This window comes from Canis lupus, chromosome 13, assembly GCF_003254725.2.
Source record: "Canis lupus dingo isolate Sandy chromosome 13, ASM325472v2, whole genome shotgun sequence".
NCBI lineage: Eukaryota > Metazoa > Chordata > Mammalia > Carnivora > Canidae > Canis > Canis lupus.
The window spans coordinates 23,411,478-23,434,837 of record NC_064255.1 but is presented as its reverse complement, the minus strand read 5'-3'; the positions used below and the strand labels follow the sequence as shown (position 1 = coordinate 23,434,837).

At 40.7% G+C, this 23,360-nt stretch overlaps 1 protein-coding gene across 9 annotated transcripts in view; it reads right to left on the bottom strand.

The window, feature by feature from the left end:
* The window catches only part of NSMCE2 (NSE2 (MMS21) homolog, SMC5-SMC6 complex SUMO ligase), a 213,359-nt gene that overhangs the window by 75,369 nt on the left and 114,630 nt on the right, over window positions 1–23,360 (bottom strand). For 5 of the 9 annotated variants that reach the window (XM_049092716.1, XM_049092719.1, XM_049092718.1 and 2 more), the window contains 2 exons: window positions 21,248–21,373; window positions 20,398–20,490 (listed from right to left, as the gene is read on the bottom strand). The exons of 3 other annotated variants lie outside the window; for them this stretch is intronic. In XM_049092716.1, coding sequence (XP_048948673.1) covers window positions 20,398–20,490; window positions 21,248–21,373 — 219 coding nt within the window. The remainder of the gene's footprint in view (window positions 1–20,397; window positions 20,491–21,247; window positions 21,374–23,360) is intronic. One more of the 9 variants, XM_049092720.1, reaches the window with a different exon arrangement.

The window sequence follows — 23,360 nt, the reverse complement described above, 5'->3', positions numbered from 1 at the left end:
GAAGGGAAGGGAAGGGAAGGGAAGGGAAGGGAAGGGAAGGGAAGGGAAGGGAAGGGAAGGGAAGGGAAGGGAAGGGAAGGGAAGGGAAGGGAAGGAAGGGAAGGGAAGGGAAGGGAAGGGAAGGGAAGGGAAGGGAAGGGAAGGGAAGGGAAGGGAAGGGAAGGGAAGGGAAGGGAAGGGAAGGGAAGGAAGGGAAGGGAAGGGAAGGGAAGGGAAGGGAAGGGAAGGGAAGGGAAGGGAAGGGAAGGGAAGGGAAGGGAAGGGAAGGGAAGGGAAGGGAAGGGAAGGGAAGGGAAGGGAAGGGAAGGGAAGGGAAGGGAAGGGAAGGGAAGGGAAGGGAAGGGAAGGGAAGGGAAGGGAAGGGAAGGGAAGGGAAGGGAAGGGAAGGGAAGGGAAGGGAAGGGAAGAAGAATATTTGGAAGTACATCTCAACATCCTAAGATTCTTGAATCATTGCTTTAACCCAACAGTTGACTCTGCCAGGCTGGCCGTATAGTACATTTTATTCATTCAGTGATGAGATTTTGTTTTGCCTCAGATGACAAAATAAACTGATTGCTCACTCAACCTGGTTTAGTTGTCTCCAAATCTAGAATGTCCCCAGCTTTAAGCACCACCACAAAAATTACAAACCAGGCCAGCATCCCTTCACTGGATGCAGGTCAAATGATCCATACTGTTGTTTTGCTGTGTACTGCACAGATGGGGCAAAACACTGAATCTTTCTTAAAAAGCCATCTTAATCTGGTCATAATTATCACAAGGATGTAAGCAAAAAGTTGATTTTTGCATTTGCTGACTGGGCAGGTGAGCAGTGTTTTCTTTCTGAAAAATTCTGTGGTCTCTGCAGCTGTGCTATACAGGTCTGCAGCACAGCAAGCAGAGAGGCCAATATGCATTTGAGAGAAGTCTTCAATTATTAAATTAAACAGGTTTATATAATCCAAATATAGTCAAAGATGAACTACACTGGTATAAAATGGGATTTGTCATGACTGAAATTTTGGATTTTGTAATGAAGAAAAATATTTCCTCAATTAGTCAGTGGATTGCTGTTGAATCCTATGCCTTAAATAATCTACAGACATTTAAGGGCTTTTTCCTATCTGGGTGGGTCCCAAGCAAAAAACTAAAAACCTGTAAGGGGTCAAAAGTATTGCCAGAATAACATATCCAGTAACTTTTTATATTATAATCAGCTATAATTCAAATAGAGACTTAAAAATAAAGTTAATGGGATCATTTCTGAATAGGATTTTTTTTTAATGCTATGTGTGATGGGAAATACGCAGTTTCTTTCACTGTTAAAAAAATAATTCTTACTTGTTAGAAAGTCTGCAATCAACTCGGCTTTATTGCTTCAAATAAGCAGTTTGCACACAGAACAATAAAACTGTTTAATAAAAGAACATAATAGGCTTAGCAGATGTTGCAATCACAGAACATTTTAGGTAAATGGTTTTAAAAGGACATTTCCTCAGTTTAGAAACACACTTTGGAAAATCAAATTCAGTTGTTGAATTTATGCAGGCTCTCTCTGAGGGAATATTTGGACCTATTTTCCTCTAGCAGAAACACAAGACTGAGTTTATAATGAACCAGCTTCCAGCAAAAAGCAGGCCGGAGGCAGTGGAACTCCTTTAACTAGCTCACATCCCCACAGCTCCTGCTTGTGTTGCTAATAAAGACATCTTGCTGGTTTCTTATAAAAAACAAAAACAAAAACAAAAACTTTACCATTTGCTGACAGCTTTGGGGTATTAAAGAAAATTGTCGCTTTCTTAGCAATGAATCCTTCAACATTTATTAAATACTCTCTAGATGAGGAAGGACAGAAGGATGGTTCCTGCCCTCAAGGAACTTATGCTCCACCAGGAAAACAGACAATGACAAATAAAATACAAGCTCATTGTTATACAATCCCAGCCATTTCTTGCTAATTGATGAAGAGTACCAAAGGCTGCTGGGTTTTACTTTGTCATTCCTCTGCTAATAATGCCACCTGCATAAGGACAGACTTTTTAAGGCTGATGGAAGACAGGACTTCAGCTCAAAAGAGGAAAAAGTGTAATAATTTTTAAATGTCACTTAATATAACCTATCTAAGAAGATAGGCAAGGATGGTAAGCAGCCAATGTTTTAAAAGTGCATGCTTATTTCCTAACAACAAAGTTGGATGATGTCCTTGATTATTTTAATAAATTATAAGTTATGTCTTAAGTCTGTGTAGGGCCTCAACTCTTCAAAAAAAGGAGAAAAATCAAAGTAGCGATCTTCCCATCTTAATGCATTCTTTTTGCCTTATGACCAGCAAATGCCCCAACCCCAAACACTCACCTTGTATCTGCTACAAGTCTAAGCAGACCTTTACTTAACACTAATTTAGTGACTTGATTCTAATTAGTACTCTTATTTAACAAAATGCTTGTATCCTAACATACACCATTACAAATTTATTTGTGAGAAGTCAGCATGGTCATTATCATTCTTAAATAGTAAGACTAGTTTTCACAAGGAAGTTATTCTTCTGGCAGTGGCGTAGAAAATGTTAATGTTCATGCTGCCACAATCAACCATTCGCACTATATAGGGGTGGGGAGGGGGTGACAACAAAAAACAACCCTTGATATATCTCAGGGCTCCATCTGTGCTAACTGCCTGGGGCTCAACCATGTCTCAGCTCCCAGGTGCGCTGAACCACATCTATCAAAATATTTACCCCTAAAATAGCTTTGTAATAAGAGTGGAATGTCCTTTTTGATGATTTCCTTTGAAAAATCCATATGTACTTAACCAGCAATTCTAAACTCTTAGAGATGATAGATCACCTGAATCTACTTATTTAAAAAACAAAACAAAACAAAACTCCCCCATGGTGATTAGAGTTAATGTATTATAACAACTATACAAACACATAATATAGTAAATATGCTTTACATTTTCACCTTTGACTATGGCTCTGATCTCCAGCTGAGTGTGCCTCATTTTTAATCCCATCCAAGTTCTCACTGTGAGCCAGATCCTTGCTAGGTGGGTAGTAGGGAGACAATATTAGGTAAGAGCCTTCAGTGGCACTGGCCTACCAACATGATACACAACTCGTGAAAGCTATAAGGTCTCTGGCAGTTTTTGAACAGGTTAAAGCAAATCGGCTTCTGGGACTCCAATTTTACATGGCATAACAAAAAACAGAAGAACATCAAAAAAAAAAAAAAGAAAAGAAAAAGATGGTAGGGGAATTCCTCAATGAAGCAAAAACATACCAAAAATCTACCTAACTTTTAAATGTTCAAAGCTTATTGCTGAGGAAATACCTCTTCCATATTGTTCACATGATCACTGCATAATCAGTACTTAAAACAATGGTTCAGCACTTTGAGTCACCCCCAAGGTAAAGGGCAAGTGGAAAGGTCAGTTCTGGCATGCCTCGGGAAAGCAAACAATGGAAAGGCTGCCTTCCTTTGCTCCTGCACAGTTCCCAGGGCCTAGCCATGGCATCTCTTTGCTTCATCTGCTCTAGCACTTTGCTCTCCCTTCTGTGCCGCCCCCAACTGCCTATCCTCGAAAGGAACGAGACAGGGTAGCAAGTAAACCTGAGAGTAGAGCCAAGACAGAGCATTCAAGACACTCTTCCTGGTACCACCCGAGGGCCCCGAAAATTGCTCAACGTCTCCATAGGAATGTGGCACTTATTCTGCCTAAGTGGGGGGAATTCCCTTCACTCTTTTTTTCTGAAGCTTTTGCACAGCAAAAGAAACAATCAACAAAACTAAAAGACAACCTACAGAATGGGAGAAGATATTTGCAAATGACATATCAGGTAAAGGGCTAGTTTCCAAGATCTATAAAGAACTTATTAAACTCAACACCAAAGAAACAAACAATCCAATCATGAAATGGGCAAAAGACATGAAGAGAAATCTCACAGAGGAAGACATAGACATGGCCAACAAGCACATGAGAAAATGCTCTGCATCACTTGCCATCAGGGAAATACAAATCAAATCCACAATGAGATACCACCTCACACCTCACACCAGTGAGAATGGAGAAAATTAACAAGGCAGGAAACAACAAATGTTGGAGAGGATGCGGAGAAAAGGGAACCCTCTTACACTGTTGGTGGGAATGTGAACTGGTGCAGCCACTCTGGAAAACTGTGTGGAGGTTCCTCAAAGAGTTAAAAATAGACCTGCCCTACGACCCAGCAATTGCACTGCTGGGGATTTACCCCAAAGATACAGATGCAGTGAAACGCCGGGACACCTGCACCCCGATGTTTATAGCAGGAATGTCCACAATAGCCAAACTGTGGAAGGAGCCTCGGTGTCCATCGAAAGATGAATGGATAAAGAAGCTGTGGTCTATGTATACAATGGAATATTCCTCAGCCATTAGAAACAACAAATATCCACCATTTGCTTCAACATGGATGGAACTGGAGGGTATTATGCTGAGTGAAGTAAGTCAATTGGAGAAGGACAAACATTATATGGTCTCATTCATTTGGGGAATATAAAAAATAGTGAAAGGGAATAAAGAGGAAAGGAGAAAAAATGAGTGGGAAATATCAGAAAGGGAGACAGAACATGAGAGACTCCTAACTCTGGGAAACGAACTAGGGGTGGTGGAAGGGGAGGTGGGCGGGGGGTGGGGGTGACTGGGTGATGGGCACTGAGGGTGGCACTTGATGGGATGAGCACTGGGTGTTATTCTATATGTTGGCAAATTGAACACCAATAAAAAATAAATTTATAAAAAAGTAATAAAATAAACAAAAGAATAACAAAACATCCATGCTTCCTTCCCTCCATAAGAACAATAAAGAGCATCATTATCTAACTACAATCAATTAATATCCAGCAAACATTTCTTGGGCTACAGTACTGAGAACCCAGACAATCTTAAAGATATCAAGTACATTTAATTTTCGGAGCCCAAGCCCCAACATCACATCAAACATACTGAGACAATCCATGTCTCAGAGGCTCCAACTTAGTAAAACAGCAGACACAATTTATGGCCATTCCACAATCAATTTGCATAGGTCTAACACGAGACATAGACGAAGAAAGCACTTTCTCTCCTCTCCAGGAATTCATAACGGGAAGGGAGGGGAAATAGGATCTTCATACAGCACATAAGGCAAGGTGTGAAAACTGTTGTAAGACCTCAGGTACCATGAAAACATGGAGGAGGAAGCTGTCACCAGAGCCACCAAACTGCACCAACACCAGGGGCAGGGGTCATCGTTCACACTGTCGTCTACGTGAATGGTGTCTCCCACAGTTGTGCAGTGCTATGGTCATGGCAGAAGGGATAATAAAAGGCTTTCCAGAAGAGACAGCATTTGAGCAGGTCCATTTACTTGTAGAGTAACCATAAGCTTCATTTGCTCATCTGTAATTGGCATACTATTACTCACTTCACTGGGTAAAGAATCAAATAAACAAAGGTACACTACCTTTGTAGTACACTACCTGTGTCGAATGCATCCTCCATTTTTCCTTCCTTCCTTTATTTAAATGAGCTTCTACCATGTGTCAGACACTCTACCAGGCACTGTCTCTACAATGAAGGACAATGCACACCAGTTTGCCTTCATGAAACATATATAATAGAGACTATTCTATAACTAAGTACTCTACAGTGATAGGAGGAAGGTGGGCCACATAGAAGAATCAATGTGAGCAAAAGCAAAGGTGTGTCAAGAGAGCAACCAGTCATTCAGTTTTTCAGGAATGAGGAAGAAGGTTTTAGGGAGTTGTTACTCTTCAGTGGTTAAGTCTAACAAAGAGTAGGAAAACCACAGAGCAACAGCAAGGTAGGGGGTAGAGCAGAGTGGCAAACAGGTTGTATCTATTTTAGCAATTCTCATCATTGGTAATGGCTTCCTGGAAGGCCAGATTGAAAATGAACTCATAAATGTCAATGTCCATCACAGACACTGTAGGGGTTAGTTAGGGGTGATACGTGAGCAGCAGATTGGGCAATCTCTGTCTACACAAAATTAAGCACTGTCTTTGTAAAGAGTCACATCTGGAAGAATCTGTGTCATTTCCTCAGCACACACCTAGAGCACAAGAGCAGGACAGAAGACCCAGTGGGGGACACAGACCTATGACTAATGACCCAGCAGAAGGCCAAGAGATCAGAGGAACATAGGGTGGTGGTGACTGCTTTAATGAATTGGCTTAGTGTGGAATTCATGTTAGGCTGAGTCATGAAAATGGAGCCAACGAACTGGGAAAATGAAAAAGGTTGCATTTTGGAGGCAGAGTCCCGTGTTCAAATTACAGCTCTTGCAATTATTAGCTTCTTGTGCCATTTAATCTTTCTGAACCTTAGTTTCTCATGTTATTAATACTTACCTCATAGGGTTGTGGGAATGACTAAAATACACTGTAAAGTACCTAAAACACATTGGGTACTCAATTAACAGTACTTATCTTCCTCTTTTCCTGAAAGTAACAGTGGGTTGGGGTGGTGGTGGTCCATACATAGGAAATTGTGTAGGTCTACAGAAAAGGAAGGAGTTAGAAGGTAAATATCCAGTGTGGCTGGGCTGGGCAGCAAATAAAAATGACAAATGCCTAGAATTAAGAAGTCAGGGAGTGGTGAGATGAGAAACCACTGGTTTGGCTGGCTGGCTGGCTGTCCATGGGCATGGTCTTGTATGTTATGCAGAAAGATACAGGGAGAAATACAGAGTGGAACTCTGCTGGTGGAGTTCACAGCTCATTGGGAAGATCATTTTTAACCACAAATTATACTAAGTGTACCCAAGAATTAGGCACAAATGACATGAGAGACTTAGGGAACAGAGGATGACGTGAGGGAGAAATTGGGGAAAGTTTCACAGAAGCCTCAATGAGAGTTGCAGCAAAAAACATCGATTTTTTTTTTTTTCCAAATGCAGTAAAAGAAAAACATTCTTCTATGAAGAAGGGAAGAGTATGTGGAAGAGAAGTTAAGTGTGAAGAGTTTTAGGGGCCTTTTCAGTGAAGATGCCAAAATCATATAGGATTGCGGCAGGAATGAGGAAGATGGTGGGGGTGGGGGTGGGGGGAGGGGGGGTGGGGGAATGAGTCAGGTGATGAGGTCACCTATGATAACTTATTCTGCTTGTTGTTATTTTTATTTTCTTCAGATTGGTCTTAACGTTTTTTTAGCCAATCAAGAACAAAATAGATTCTTATCGTTAGATTCTTTTTGTTTCCAGCTTTTATTTAAATTCTAGTTAGTGAACATACCATGTAATATTGGTTTCAGGAGAATTCAGTGATTCATCACTTCCATGCAAAACCCAGTGCTCATCATAAGTGCCCTCAACACCCATCACCCATTTAACCCATCCACCACCCACCTCCCTCCCTCAACCCTGAGTTTGTTCTCTATTGTTAGGAGACGCTTATGATTGCCTTCCTCTCTTTTAACCCTAGTCAGTGAAACTAAACAAGCCTTTATCCTACATAGAAAACAATCTAATCAGGCAAATAAATATGCAGGAAACTGGAAATGTTATGGCCCATATGTAAACACCTGCCCAACTGAAAACTGGTAGGTGACATCCAGTGAATCGAGAGAAGTGCTTGACTCACAGATCAGAAAGCCAACTAGTTTTTAAAAGCTAGTACTGTCTTTAAAAACTTAAGTGAACTTAAAATCACTAAATTAACAGGAATTAAAATGAAATAAATACAAGAACTTGCACTGAATTTTAAAAAATCCTCTTTTGCTAACTTACTTTAGAACCGCCTCATTTTTAGTAAGTAAGTTGAAACATTTTTTTGTTTCATTTTCAGTATTTTTCTGTTTTGCAATCTTGAATGCTTGAAGCCTTCCCTTATAGTTAGGACCTCCCATCTACCAAACAGTATGTATGGGTTCAGCTTCACCTTTATAGTGGAGGTGGGTGGGGAGGGGGTGTACAGCTGATACGCCTTTCTTAAACACAGTTTGAGACACCCTTGTCTCAAGAGCTCTGGAAGTCCTTGGAGAATGACATCATCACTGAGGTGAATCATCTATAACGCATTCCACCTTGAAAAAGGAGAGGTACCTGAACGTAGCATGAGTTATACTGAATGAGGCAGAGGAGGCACCTGGAACGGGGTGCTTTGGAAAACCTGGGCACGGATCAGCTGCAGGAGGTCCCCTGCAGGGACCATCAGGAGACTGCAAAATATCCTTCAGAAATGACCCCACTAATGAGATCTTAGGATTCTCAGATTTATAATTCAGCAACCCAATTTCACAGGTATAGGAACTAAGCCACAGGAAAGCTATCAGCTGACCTCAATCTGCAATCTGAGCCAGGAAGGGAGCCAGAAATAAGAAACCCGTCTCCAACTCTACCCTGTTCATTTCTAAGCCCACTCAACTAAGCTGAGACACACTTTGGAGGATCATCTGAGGAATCACGATCATACTGTGGTCTAAAGAAGGAATGAAATAAAAACCAGTTGCAACCTCAAAATAGGTCCCTAAGCTGGAAGTCAGAAAGGTAGTTTTAAAATACACTTTTCCAATTCTTTTGAACTAAAATCAAATTTGAGACGCTGTAGGAAGGCAGTTGAAACAAAAGCTAATTTTGTTTAATGAACTAACCAGGAAGGCATTGTGAAAGTATTGTGCAACGAAATGCTTAGCTAATTACTGAGAGATCAAATAACTGTTACCATAGTTACTGCACACTGTTTTCCATAATAACTTTTATCGCTTCAATAAATCTTTGTGACGCAACAAATATAAAAAGTTTACTGTAACATGACTATAATGTTTTGGAAGGCACACGCTGATGACTGGCCTACTGAAGTTACCTTCCCATATTTGTCAGCAGACCAGGGGTGATACCCCATCTCGTTGACTCAATATTGAAATGTTTCAATGGCTCCTTTCATCAGAGTCTGTAAATTCCTCAAAAGTTGAATTTACCTGCTCTTGTCATTTAGCAGAAAAGTCAGAGGGCTCTTCCAGCACTACATCTTGTCTTTGGGAATAAAATTAACAGCAACTGTGTATGGAGCAGTAATTGTCAGTCTGCACTCTGGAATGGTGACATACGTCACCATCTGATCTTTTCCCACACAGCCGTGGGAGAAGGAGCCAGCCAATGTCACCCAGCTCCCTCTTGGAAGGCATTTCAACCCAGGTCTGTGTAGGTCCAAAGTCAATTCTCTATGCATCATACCACACAGCCATATATTTTTATATATACATATAAAACATATACATAGACATATATATATACACACAGAGGCAATTTCTATAATAATCGTTTTCTTACTGCTGGGTATAGTGTTCAGTTTGCACCAAAGTGCCATAGGAGACTCCCTGACATAATGACTGGCTGGTCTGTTGGCTGAAATGATGTCACTGCTCCATTGGAAAGTGGGCATTCCTTCCCTGGAGACACTGGAGTTAAGACTTGCTTATATTCCTATTCCTGGCCCCTCCCCGCCTCCACATAGGCAGGGCTGAGTCATTTGGCCACTTTCACTCCTTCCTGTATCTTGCCTGCCCTTTTCTGTATCTGAATGCTGAGATTTCTGAGTAAGTGAAATGGTAAACGTGATCTAATAAGTTAAGACTGACAATGAGCACAGAGTATGGGTGTGATAAGATAAAGGTAATGCAGATATAGAATCCAGCTCTGTCAATATGAGGCCGTGCAGCCTCAGGCAGGTGGCTCACTGAGTCTCTCACTGGGTTTGCCCATCTGGAAAATGGGGCAATAATCACCTACTAACACACAGGTATATTATGCAGACTAATTACTCAATGTTGTTGGGTTTTTTGAAGTTATGAAGTAGTAAGTATAATAACCATTATCAGGGTGAACTGTTAAAACAGAGGATTACAGAGTTGCTAAAAAGGACGAGTGAAAACCACTATGGGACGGGTATCCTACTGCAATAGAAGCAAGGATGCATCCTCCAGAACCCTGATGTAGAAACTCAGAGGCTCCTGCCTCTGAAACCGGATTCATACCTATTCAGCACTGTTCCAAAGGTCTCAGTTTCAGAGAGGCCAAAAGCCATTTATTTCATGCTTGGTTTCAAAGATGAACAGGTAAGGATTCATGTCCGGGACTGAATCAGCCTTGGATGACTCAGCTTCTGTAATCTCTCACAGGAGAGATAGCCAAAGGCTGACCCTTCTTCCACCCCTCACTCCCCATTCCCTGGGTATTTTGGCTGCAAACTTGTCCTTGACTCTGTCCTGTCTCTTTTTCTCCCTCCTATTTTTTTTCCATTCAGCCGGTTGCTGCTACCTCCCAAATATCTCTCGAATTCCTTCTCTCCATGACCACCTTACTAGTACCTTAAAAAGTCTTCCTGCCTTCAGTGTTCCCTTCTCCTTAAATCTGCCATTCTGCCCAAAATGTAACATGATGCAGATCATGATTTGCTTCTGTTTAAAACAATTCAATGTACACCAGTGCTTTCAGGATAAAATTCATATTCTTTAGCAAGTGACAAAGATTTGCATAAACTGTCTCCCATATACTGTTTCCAACTTCATTTTTTACTTCTCTCTTTATCATGCTCTCCTCACACTTTCTCTTCTCCCTCTGCTTACTGTTACTTAACATCTACTACTGCATCATATTGAAATATTTGTTCTTTGTAAAGATACCAGTCCTGAGGGGCCCTAAGGGTAGTGACTGGCATTTCCTTCAGCTTGGCATAAAGTGTCTATTTACTCAATAAATGTTAAGCGAATGACAGAATGCATTAACAAAGGCTTCCCGTGCACAGGTTAACCAGTTATGCTAACTTATTTTGTTGCGCTCTCAGCTTGGTAAAAGACTCTTGATCAATTAACGTGATTGTTTTTAACTATAGATGATGACGACAGTAACTAATTCAGGATGTCTTGTTATTAAGACCCAAGTGAATTAACTTATACTTTGTAATGCGGACCCAAGTGATTCAAGTTTGCCTTTCAGCTCTTAGATACAGTCAGATTCCATGAACTACTGCCAAGTAGTAAACACTCAAAGCATAAAACAAGAGTGTTAATGATTTTGTAGAAAGCTGTGATCATGGAATATTCACATCTATCAGAACTCTTGCTGTAAAAAACCTCCTCTTCCAAAGTTATGTCAGGGACAGGAAATAAATTAATCAAACAGTGAGCGAAATATGGAAGAATGCCATATTAGGATGGTATGGTTTTGTTTGCTCCACAGATAGAAAAAAAAAATGAAAGAAAACAGCATCTTACTTCCTTGCTCTGGAATGCTATATGTCCACATAAAAGCAAGTCAGCCACAGGTAAACCAGCTTCTCTTACTCAAAGTAAAAGAGCCAAATTAATATTAATCTATTTTGGGGAATGACCAAAGATAGTCTTTGTAAAAGAAGCTCGTATTTTGTGGAAATACAAAAGATCTCTTCCCAAGAATCTACCAGTTATATAAAAAAAAATCTTTGAAATTGATAAAACACCAGCGATTTAAATGTCATCTATTGAGTTAACTTCATTTTTAAAAAAAGATTTATTTATTTATTTATTCATGAGAGACAGAGAGAGAGAGAGAGAGAGAGAGGCAGAAACATAGGCAGAGGGAGAAGCAGGCTCTCTGCAGGGAGCCCGATGCAGGACTGGATTCCAGATGCCGGGATCAGGCCCTGAGCCGAAGGCAGATGCTCAACCGCTGAGCCACCCAGGCATCCCAATCAAGTTAACTTCATTTAAAGCTCACCCAGGGATCCCTGGGTGGTGCAGCGGTTTGGCGCCTGCCTTTGGCCCAGGGCGCGATCCTGGAGACCCGGGATTGAATCCCACGTTGGGCTCCCGGTGCATGAAGCCTGCTTCTCTCTCTGCCTGTGTCTCTGCCCCTCTCTCTGTGTGTGACTATCATAAATAAAAAAAAATTAAAAAAAAAAAAAAGCTCACCCAATGGTCTTCTGATAGGATCACCTCTTATTTTAGCTTCTAACTTCTTGGCACCCTTCCTCTTCTTGGATTTCAATTTTTATTTTCTAAGCTCAAGACTACTCTTGTGATTACTCATTGGTTTTCATCTGCAGGCTCTGGCACTGCTGGCCACACCACTCCCGAAATCATTTCCTCCCTTGGCTCCTACCCTACTTTGGGATCTTGTACCTCTTCCATCACAGACCACCTCCTACACGGTTTCCTCCTCTTTCTAGCCAATGGGTGTGTGTGCATCTCAGCCCTCAGTTGTTCCTGCTAAAACTTCAACATTATATCAGTGGGCAACTTCCAAATAATTATTTTTAGCCTTCGTCTTTCTCTCAGTCCCAGGTCTGCATCTCCAACAACCGAAGGCATAGGTTTTTTTTTTTTTTTTTTTTTAAGATTTTATTTACTTATTCATGAGAGACACACACACAGAGAGAGGCAGAGACACAGGCAGAGGGAGAAGCAGGCTCCATGCAGGGAGCAATGTGGGACTCGATCCCGGGACTCCCAGATCACGCCCTGGGCCAAAGGCAGGCGCTAAACTGCTGAGCCACCCAGGGATCCCCTCGGAAGGCATAGTTTAATGGCTCATTCCGTATGTGGAACTTAATACACCATCTTCTCCTTCACTGCCAATCAGTTCCTTTTGTATTTGTTGGTAAAGATTGACTGTTTTCTTGGACATCCATGATAAAACCTTGAGGTCCCTTCTCTTTCCTTCTAATAACCAATATAAGGCCTGGTGACAAATGCCAATTTCCTCTGCCACTTATCTCACATTTCCTTACCCTTCTAATTGAATCAACCAAAAATAGTGCTCAAAATACTTCTTGTTTTTAACATACAAATCAGTACCGTCCCTGTCTCCAGTTTCTTCTCTTGCCTTCATAATGCTACCAGATTAAACTGTTTGTATATATAAACTTTTCTTGGTATCCACTTTGGTTTATATCAAAAGCTTCCTATAGTTTTGGTTATCACTTTTTTTTAAGATTTTTATTTATTTATTCATGAGAGACAGAGAGAGAGAGAGAGAGAGAGAGGGAGGCAGAAGCAGGCTCCATGCAGGGAGCCTGATGTGGGATTCGATCCCGGGACTCCAGGATCACGCCCCGGGCCGAAGGCAGGTGCTAAACTGCTGGGCCACCCAGGGATTCCCTGGTTATCACTTTTAAGACATCAATTTCCCAGCTCAGCATTCCACTCCCTCAGCAGTTTGGCCCTGACATTATAGTCTTACTTCTCACAATCTCTCATAAAAATACCCCATGGATGGAAGCCCCTATACACGTTTGTGCTCACTAGAGTAAGGCAACAAAGAAAACATGCTCATCTGGTCCTCAAATCAAATGTTCACTGCCTTTATTTATAAATCGGAGTTCTTACCTGATGAAATTCCCAGGGCCACGGTAACTCCTAACATCACTCCTCCTTCTCAATAGACACCAGTGCATAAGTAATTCAAAGGTATGTTTCCTTGCCCTCAACTCTCTTTACCTCTGGTAAGACTTACCTTTACATGCAAAAAAAAAAAAAAAAAAAAAAAAAACCCAAAAAACAAAATCACCACAAAACACTCCTAAGTCTATTACTGCTGTCTTTTCTTTAACCTTCCATTTTTAATCTCAAACTGCCAGTACTTTGTCTGTTTGCCACTCACCTGCTGACCCCACCAACAACAAGTATACTGGACCTGGCATTCTCAGGGATGCTTGTAAATTATTGAGAAGTAAGGCCAAGTACAAAGAAATTGGTTTGTTTTTCCCAACTAGATAGCAAGACCAACTAATTTTCTAAGCAGGACGCTTTAGAAAAACAAAATCTTCACAGAAAAAGATCATCTATACTTCCATATAGTCCTATGCACCCTCCTGCCATAGAAAGTGAACATGGGCAGTGCTTTTAATTCTTACTCATGGACTGTTCTCATTATCTAAGAATCTTCACTAAAGAGCAAAGTCTGTAGGAATTTTGAGTTTATGGGACATGATGCTAAATTCCTAGTTGCTATTCTAATCACTACAATTTGAGGGTGTTTAATTGTACAATTTGAGGGTGTTTAAAAAATAAAGTCTCTCTCCTCCAGCTCATGCAGAATTAGCTATCCTTGGGGTGCTTTGGGTTGATCAGCTGGGTAAGCGTCCGACTCTTGGTTTTGGCTCAGGTCATGGTCACAGGATTGTGAGATCGAGCCCCGTATTGGGTTCTGCACTGGGGTTGAGCCTGCTTAAGATTCTCTTTCTCTCTGCCCCCTGCTTTATCTCTTTCTTAAAAAAAAAAAACAAAAAAAAGAATTAGCTATACTCAGAGGTTCTTAATTTGTATCGCAGAATTTAGCTCTAAGCAAGGTAGCAATTTCAAAGTATGCCCTTGAGATAAGATTCATCCAGAAATGTTTAGAAGTCAAATAACTTAAAAACAAGAGAGGGTACCTAAGAGCCATTTACTGAAAAAAATATGTGGAAAGCTCACCGTGAGGGTAATACAGAGACTCTCAAATAACAGGGTAAAAAAGCATAAGAAAATTTAAAGATTTAAAAAACAATAATAGACCAATAGATGTTCACAAAGATAATTAGGCGTTTTGAGTGGGGGCATGGTGGGTCAGAAAGAGGCAGAAAGCCTTGTTTCCAGGGCAGGCTCTGCTACCTACAGGTGTATGACCCAGGGCATCTATCTGGGAGGCAGGCTGGATGGATCCAGGGGGAGGTGACTGAGGCAGTGGCCTCAGGGGCAAACTGAAGAGGCTACAGAGAAATTCACCAATCAGAACAAACCATATTTTAATGCGATATTCCAAACATCAAAATTAATGCCCCCCCCCAAATCCATGATGAACAAAGTAGAATTTTCAATTGTGACACCAATCCTGCACTTACTTCATACTTCACACCATATGCCTTACCTTAATCCTGGCCCTGTCAGATCCTGTAAATTTTGTGTAAATATTGCACAAAATGTTATTTATCCTGATTACTGAGTTTTTGGCAGTCCCTTCACCCTCGTTCCAGCCCTCCTCCTGGTCTGAGATTTGTCATTTGTGTAAAAGTAACACTGAAAACAAACAAAATCACTTTCACAGAGTTGTTGGGAAGATCAAATGAGATGCTTACAAATGTCAAGGTACTGGAGGAAGAAGTAAGGACATTTTTTAGTATTATTATTGCTTTAGGAAGACTTGGAAGAATCAATGAGGCAGAGAGATGGTGTAATAAAACTCTCAGAAAGTAACATGGCTGGTTGTCTCACTTCTCTTTTCTTTCCTGTGCCAATTCTCTCTGGGCCTTTTAGTCTCTTACGAAGTTCTGAAGTGGCAAGAACAGAACAGCAAGAACAGCCTGCACTTGCCCTGTTCTGTGCCATGCCCCACGGACAAGTGTCACTGGGTGCAACAGACACGGATGGGACTTGGCAGAGGAGACACCCAAGGTATCTTCTTGGAATATCAATGTTATCTATTCTCTTGAGGATTATTTTTTGAAAGGAATAAGAACAGAGCACAAAATCTAAAATAAAACAGCAAAGATCAGAAAAGAAACTCCAGGCCAAAAGACCTAAGAAGATGCTCAACATCACTAATCTTGAGGGAAATGTAAATCAAAACCACAAGATACCATTTTATTATACCTGTTGGAATGGGTACATTCGGAAAGACAAGGAATCACAAGCGTTGGTGAGGATGTGGCGCAAAAGGAACCCTGTGCACCACTGGCAGGAATGCAAACTGGTGGAATTATAGTGAAAAACAATATGGAGGCTCCTCAAAAAATTAAAAATAGAAATACCACAGGATCCAGTAATTCCAGTATTGGGTATTTACCCAAAGAAAACAAAACACTAATTTGAAAAGATATATGCACCTCTTTGTTTACTGTAGCATTATTTACAATAACCAAGACATGGAAGCAACCCAAATGTCCATTGATAGGTGGACAGATAAAGATGATGTGGTATATACATATATAAACAATGGAATGTTACTCAGCAATAAAAAAGAATGAGCTTTTGATGTTTGTGACAACATAAATGGACCTAGAGGATATTATACTAAGTGAAATAAGTCAGAGAAAGACAAGTACTATATGATTATATTTACATATGAAATCTAAAAAACGAAATGGAACAAACCAAAAAACAGAAACAGATCCATAAATACAGACTGATGGTTGCCAGAGGGGAGGGGAGTGGGAGGACGGGCAAAATTGGTGAATGGAAGAGGGAGATACAGGCTTCCAGTAATGGAATGAGTAAGTCACGAGAATAAAAGGTGCAGCACAAGGAATACAGTCAATGGTTTGTAATAGCATGGCATGGTGACAGATGGTGGCTATACTTGAGGTGAGCAAAGCATTATGTAGAGCTGTTGAATCACTATGTTGTACCCTTGAGACTAATGTAACATTGTGTGTCAATCATACCATAGCTCAACAAAACAAAAACTTATGAAAGAAAACAGAACAAGGAAACTTCAATGAAACTTCACAAATGTAGCAGGGCACTTTGGGTTGGTGCTTCAGACTTCCTGGGAATAAGTCACTTTCTCTTTTAGGGTCTACTCTAAGGAGAGATCTGGAGATCCTCATCATGGGGTATCCATCATAGTCCTAGTTATGCTTATCTATGTGTTCATTTGACAAAAACCCAGAACATCAATTATGTGCCAGACACTTGGACATCTTGAGATGAATCAAGATGAATAGCCTCTGTTTTCAAGAAGCCATCTGGGATTATCACAGTATCAGAAGAACTCTATATGGTAGACTAAGGCTTTTATTTATTCAAAACATTTTTTTAAATTTTTTTCTTTTAATTTTTATTTATTTATGATAGTCACAGAGAGAGAGAGAAGCAGAGACACAGGCAGAGGGAGAAGCAGGTTCCATCCTGGGAGCTCGACTGTGGGACTCAATCCCAGGGTCTCCAGGATCATGCCCTGGGCCGAAGGCAGCACTAAACCGCTGAGCCACCCGGGCTGCCCTATTTAAAACATTTTTAGTGAGCCAGTCATTTGGCACTTTTCTAGGCACTCGGAGATAGCAATGAATAGAACACAATAATCTCTCTGTAATCTAGAGCTGGTATATGAGAGTAATTCTTGAGTTAGTCCATTACTGGGTTTGATTTAGAAAAGACTGGACCTCTTGTCTCATCTCAGACAAGGTTCATACTCCATCCCATCAGCATGATAGACCTAAAACCTAGCAGCACATCAAACATGAAACTGGAAGTAATTTTTTTTTTTTTTTTTTTTACTTTCCTCCTAAGATGCTCTGCAAAATGATCCAAAAGGGATACATGGGCATTCCAATATCTAAAAGAAAGGGATGCTGGAAACATTATAGGGCCAACTGGACATCTCTGTACAGATCCTTAAGACACTGCAATTAAGGCAAGATTTCTATTTGGCCACTTTGAAGACAGATGCCAACTCAATCCCTTAGGCTTCTCTCTGCCCACTTAGTTTGGACACCGAACCCATACTTAATGACTTAATGCAATATGTGGCTGGAATAATATTTTTGAAATAAGTTTTACCAGCTATAGATATCAATCCCCCAGCTACATCACTAGCAAGTCTCTGCCCCATGGATGGGAGGTAACATGGTTGTACATATGAAAAAATGGTTAAGTCTGTCCATCAGAAACGCACAGATCTAGTGCAAGAGAACAATAAAAATAGATTCATCCTTAATCCTGTCCAAAGAGGCAACATAATGGTCAAAACCACTGCCACAATCATTTGTCTTTAAGTAATGCCAGACAATTTTCAAATTTCTTTCAAAATTACTAATTCATTTGATTCTATCAAAGCTATGATGTAAGTAGGGTGAGCAAAATTATTTCAGAGATGAGGAACCAGTCACAGAATTGGTCTCGCTTAAAGTCAGACAGGTTACCAGTGAGTTTAAGGAAACAACTGGACTCCAGTTGTCATACTCATCCTATTATGCCAGCCTATGTAGCTATTAGCATTGGGCTCCCAAGTTTCAAAGTGCCTGGCACAGAACGGGCACACAGCCAGCTCTGGCTTTCTTATTTATCTCTGTTATCCCAATATCTAGAGCAACATCTGGTGAGTTAATAAGTGAACAATGAATAGATGAATAATAATGAATGGATGAATAAGTGACTGACAAGGCTAAAGGAAGGTTTGATTCACACTTTAGGTATACAGATGACAGCTTTCATAAAATTGCAAAAAACTGACTTCACAAATGCTTTTCGCAAGTTCCTAAATGGCTTTTATAACTGCCTTACCTGGCCAGCTTTAAACCAAAGTAGATGTTTTTCCCTGATCTATCTTCAAAGCTCAGCTTTAAATTCCTTGGTTTCATAAAATAAGAACTAAGTATCTGTTCTGAAAAAAAAAAATATAGTGGTTCAGGCAAGTAAAAATTTAAAAGAGTTAAGTATTGATTAAATTCCCAGAATTAAAGATACTAATAAGAGTTATATTAAAATGCCTTATGTGTGATAAATCTCCAGTGAAAGTTTAGTTGCTGGTATTTCAAAAGCCACTCAAGTCATAAACCCAGTTGCATAAGAAGACTAATAGACACAGAAACCAAACTAAAAAAGTAAAAACCAGATGCTTCCATAAACAACAAAAGCCTTAGGACATTGGATCTAGACTGCATTTGAATATTTAAGTGAAGTTCCCTGGGTGAATAAAGTTGGGGTTCAGCCTGCATAAACTGGCTCTGCACATGATCCAGCACAAAAGTGACTGCCAATAAATGTCGCAGGATGAATCTGGATAATTCCACAGAAAAACACAGGTAAGAACATGATTCTGTGATCACTATGGAGTACTTTGGTTGATTCACAAAACCATGATTTTCTCTCCTTCTTCAATGAAATATAAACATCAGGATTTTCTTTTCCAGAGCTACTGAATAATTTTCTCTATGGGCTCTGTTCAACACACTGTGCTCCTCTGCACACACAGAATACAATCCTTTATCTGTGGGATGGTGTGCTCATGTTTTGTCTTAAAATAGCTGTGCTGTAGGGTATAGTGGAAATTAAAGAATTAAACCATGCTAGAAGAGGAAGTGGCTCACCAAGATCCAAATCTTCATTTTAGAAAAGAAATTCAAGCCCAGAAAGAGTGAATTATCCCTGGTTCAACATCTAAGAAGTGAAGGAGCCAGCAGGACTAGAATCCAGATATGCTGAGGAAAACCACTAGAAATGGTGGAGATGCACAAAAGTCAGTCATATGTTATATATATACGCAGACATATATATCATACTTAGCTCCAATGAATCAAAGCAACCTGTCCCAAACTGTAATCACTGTTTTTGCTACAGTGCTGTTTTGATGGAGTCCTGCTAGTCAGATGACTTCATCTTTAATTTTATCCTCTTGGTTCTATTCTGAAAAACGCTTTTTCAGATTGTGCTAACACCAGTGACTTAGCCCAAAGAGTCAGACTCTCCCAGGTGAAGTCACATGTGGAGGCCCGCTCCTTTCCACTACCTACTCTGACTTCCACAGAGAAATCTCTTCCCACATTCCTTGATTTGAAATCCAAACCAGAGACTAGTGTAGTAGGATGCATTCGAGCTTTGGTTTTGACACTGACTTTGGCCTCCAGGAAGCTGCTGACACTTTCTGGAACATTTTTAATCAATTATTTATTGAGCAACTTTCATGGCAAATATTATGTATCTGGCACTCAACTAGACACTTTACATATGGTATAACAATAACAACTAATTTTCTGAAAGTGATGGTTACTCTGGGAACTTTATGATCTTGCTGAATCCTCTCAACTTTCCCCAAAGGATAGTACAATTATTATTTCTGTTTTATAAATAAGGAAACGAAGGCTTAGTTCTCACGTAATTCTTCCTATTTTACAGTAGAGGATCCAGAGGCTTAAAGAATCCTTACCCAGAACCTGTGTAACAAAACTAGCTTACCGAGTGGCTAGGAGGTGGCAGTGCCATGATTTAAAACCGTGTCCAGATAAGTTAACCTTGAGTCCACCATGGCAGACACTGTGAGGTGCCTTCCAGATGCTCCTCAGGAATCAAATAGCCAGGATGCTTCTGGCAGCAAATTCTCTGCTCAGCCCCCTTTGGAGACCACTTTAGTTAAGGAGTCACCTTGCCCGAAACCATGCTCCTTCTGGGAATGACTGGCATCTGATGGCTGGTCAAAGAGATATAAAGGTCTGGTCTTATGTTCTCAACTTAGGAACAGCTCTGAAGGGCCATCCATCTTCAGAACTCCCTGCAGAGTCTGCTGATGCTTCTGGTTGGGACTGGATCATCAGTTTGACTTCCCCCTGCCCAAACCTGCTTTCCTTCCTTTCCCTTCCCTTCCACAAGTGTTGATCCCAAGAGCACTCCCTAGCAGACTTCTACATCCCAATCTCTAGCTCAGAACTGGCTTCCCAGAATACCCAACCTGTGGCATCTGTGTGTGTGTGTGTGTGTTTTCCACTTTACCAGGTGCTGACTCCGTCGCTTCATCTCTAACAGATGAGGTTGGTTTAGTTAAGCCCAGTGTAGGTTTAGCTCCATAACTGCAGTGTGGCATTACTGAAAAAAGTGAAAAGTTACAAGATCTGATTTCTATTTTTATTTCAGCCACTTACAACCAGTATGAACTTAACCCCAGAGATTCACTTTCTAGTCTGTTAAATTGGAATAATATTATCTACCCTTTCTATCAGTTGTTGAAGGCATCCATTTACAAATGACAAAGCCTGTATTAATATAACCTGTATTTTCATGGATCATTACTGTTAAATTTGTGAGAGGAGCAAGAGCAGCAAGGAGTGAAATGCTGCTGTTCCCTAATTTGTGGAAACCTAACCAAGGCCCTTGGCACCCTACTGCAACGCCTGTGGCAGCCCTTGCCCAGAGGGAGCGGAGCCCTCATCTCAATCAGGTTCCACAATGTTACTATGAATATCGGAAGTCTGTCCCTGGGGGGTACAGGACTCTCACTTTCTCTTTACAAAGCTCTGTAAGAAGGCCAGAAGTTGGTTGGGACCACTGGTCAGTTGTGTCACTATAATGCCTCATATAAAAGATATGTCAGGTATTCTGTTCCAACCAAGTCACAAATAACCCTCTGGCCACCAAATCAAAGGAAATCACATCACCACTGCACATCCCCAACCTCTCTCCTTTACCCCAACCTCTCACTCCTTGGCATTTTCTCATCTGTGGCTTTTCTCATTCTTGATTCCTTTTCAGATCTTTTCTATATTGCCACTGGGAACCCTGATGTCATTATAAAAAGAAGAAAAACAAAACAAAAACCCCAAAGCAAATCATTCCCCAGCTTTACCCAGAGTGCTCAATCTCATTGCTGTAAATAAAACGTCGTTCTTCCTGGAGGCCCTGCTTCCTTCTCTGTGGAAACTGAAGATCATAGTTGAGACCACATATTTTTCCTCACTTCTGCCAATGGAGCCTGTTAAAGGGGGAGAGGGGGAGGGCATTCTCCTGGATAAAATCAAATGACTATGCAGACAGTTACTAGTACAAAACTATGGTTTTCAACATCAACTGGGCCTTCAGGGTCTCCTATCAATCCCTCTTGCCTATTGTAAGACAGTCTTTGTTTCCAATTCTCTAAAACATTATTCTAAACAAATCACTCTCTTCAGTACAACTATTAATCCTGCTCTGCTCCCTTTTCTCAGTGGACAAATCTATTTCACAGAAAAAAATTAAGTCCATCAACTATGATCTTCAATTTCCTGACCCACTCCTATAAAATTATGTACAACTATAACCATCCTTACTACATTCCTCCAATCTCAAAGGACTGCCCTTGGCTCCATACCCTTCTGTCTCCAAGTGAATGTTATTGCATGAATCCTATCTTCTTATTCTTCTCTTCAACCTCTTCCTTCTACTGCCATGAATAGCTTGGATTATAAAAGTATTTACATATTTCCCACCTACCCCACCTTCTCATGCTCTGTGCTCTTCTCCAGCTAGTCTCCATTCCAGTGGTTGTTTCATCTGTATATACTTCCTACCCTCCCACTCACTTGTCCATTGGGACCTGGCTTTGTCTAAAGTCAGAAATGACTTCTCATCTATGCCTATTTTACTGGCCTGGTTGTTTCCATTTGACATAAAGGATTTACTGCCTACTTGAAACTACTTTTTTGGTTCCCAAGACAACTCCTTCTTGGTTCTCCTGGAACTTCTTGCATCTTTCTTTTCCATCTCTTTTATGGGTTTCTTCTCCTTTGGCCATCTTTTAAATGTCAGGGTCCTATTCCCAGAATTTTATCTTCCAACCTCTTCTCATTCTTCTCCTTGGAGAACTGATCCAGTAATAATTCTAGTTGTCACTTTTGTGACAATACTTGTCCCAAATGTTTATTTATATCTTTTTTTGTTTATTTATATCTTAAATTTCCTCTCATTTTTTACTTCTACTCTTTTTTTGCTCCCTTCTGGTGGTACTAGCATCGAGCCAGTCACCAACTAGAAATCTAAGTCTTCTTTCACTTTGCCCTTTCTCCCCAGTTAGTTACTAAATATTTCTCTATTACCACTAAATGCTTTCCTCTTAACCCCCCTAATATTTCTCGAATGTATTTTCGTTTTCTGCTCTCCATCACTGCAATTAATTCAGGCCCTCATTGTCCTGGCCTGAACTACCACAATGGTCATCTAACTAACTGATCTTCCTGCTTCCAGTTTTAACACCCTCAAAATCCACTTTCCCCACAGTCAGATGAAGGATCTAAAACACAAATGGGATCAGATTGCTCCATCCAATAATACCTGTGACCATAACAAAAACATCCAACTGTCTGACTACAATATACCTCCACTTGGCATTCAAGGACCTCCAGGACTCAAACCCTGCTGTCTCTGGTTAGATCAATCATTACTTCATATCTCCGGCTTTATGCTCCAGCAACTCCTAAGTGCTCCTAATTTCTCATGCACATCATGCTGCTTCCTGCCTCTGCTTTTGATTATACTTGTTCCTTCTGTCCAGAACATCTCACCCTTGCTCCCTCCACTTGTCTCTTACTCAAGACTCAGTTCACTTGTCTGAATCTGAAGATTAGCTGCCTCTCCTCAGTGTTCTTGTGATACCCAGTACATACCATTGCCATCATAATTCTACAATGCTTTAAGATTGCTTGTTTATGTGACTATCTCCTTGCTCTGGTGACACAACTTTGTGGGCTAACACAATAGCCACTTATTTTGCTCAGGAATCTGCAATTTGGGCAGGGCTCAGTGCGCATGGCTTGTCTCTGCTCCACACAGTGTCAGCTGGTACAGCTCTCCCAGAGCTGGAAAATCTACTTCCAAGATGACTCACTCCCTGTGCTGACAAGCAGGTGCTGGCTGTTAACCTCTCTGCCTGCGTCTTTCCACATGGCAGTTTAGGCTTCTTCCATAGTGTGGTAGCTAAGTTCCAA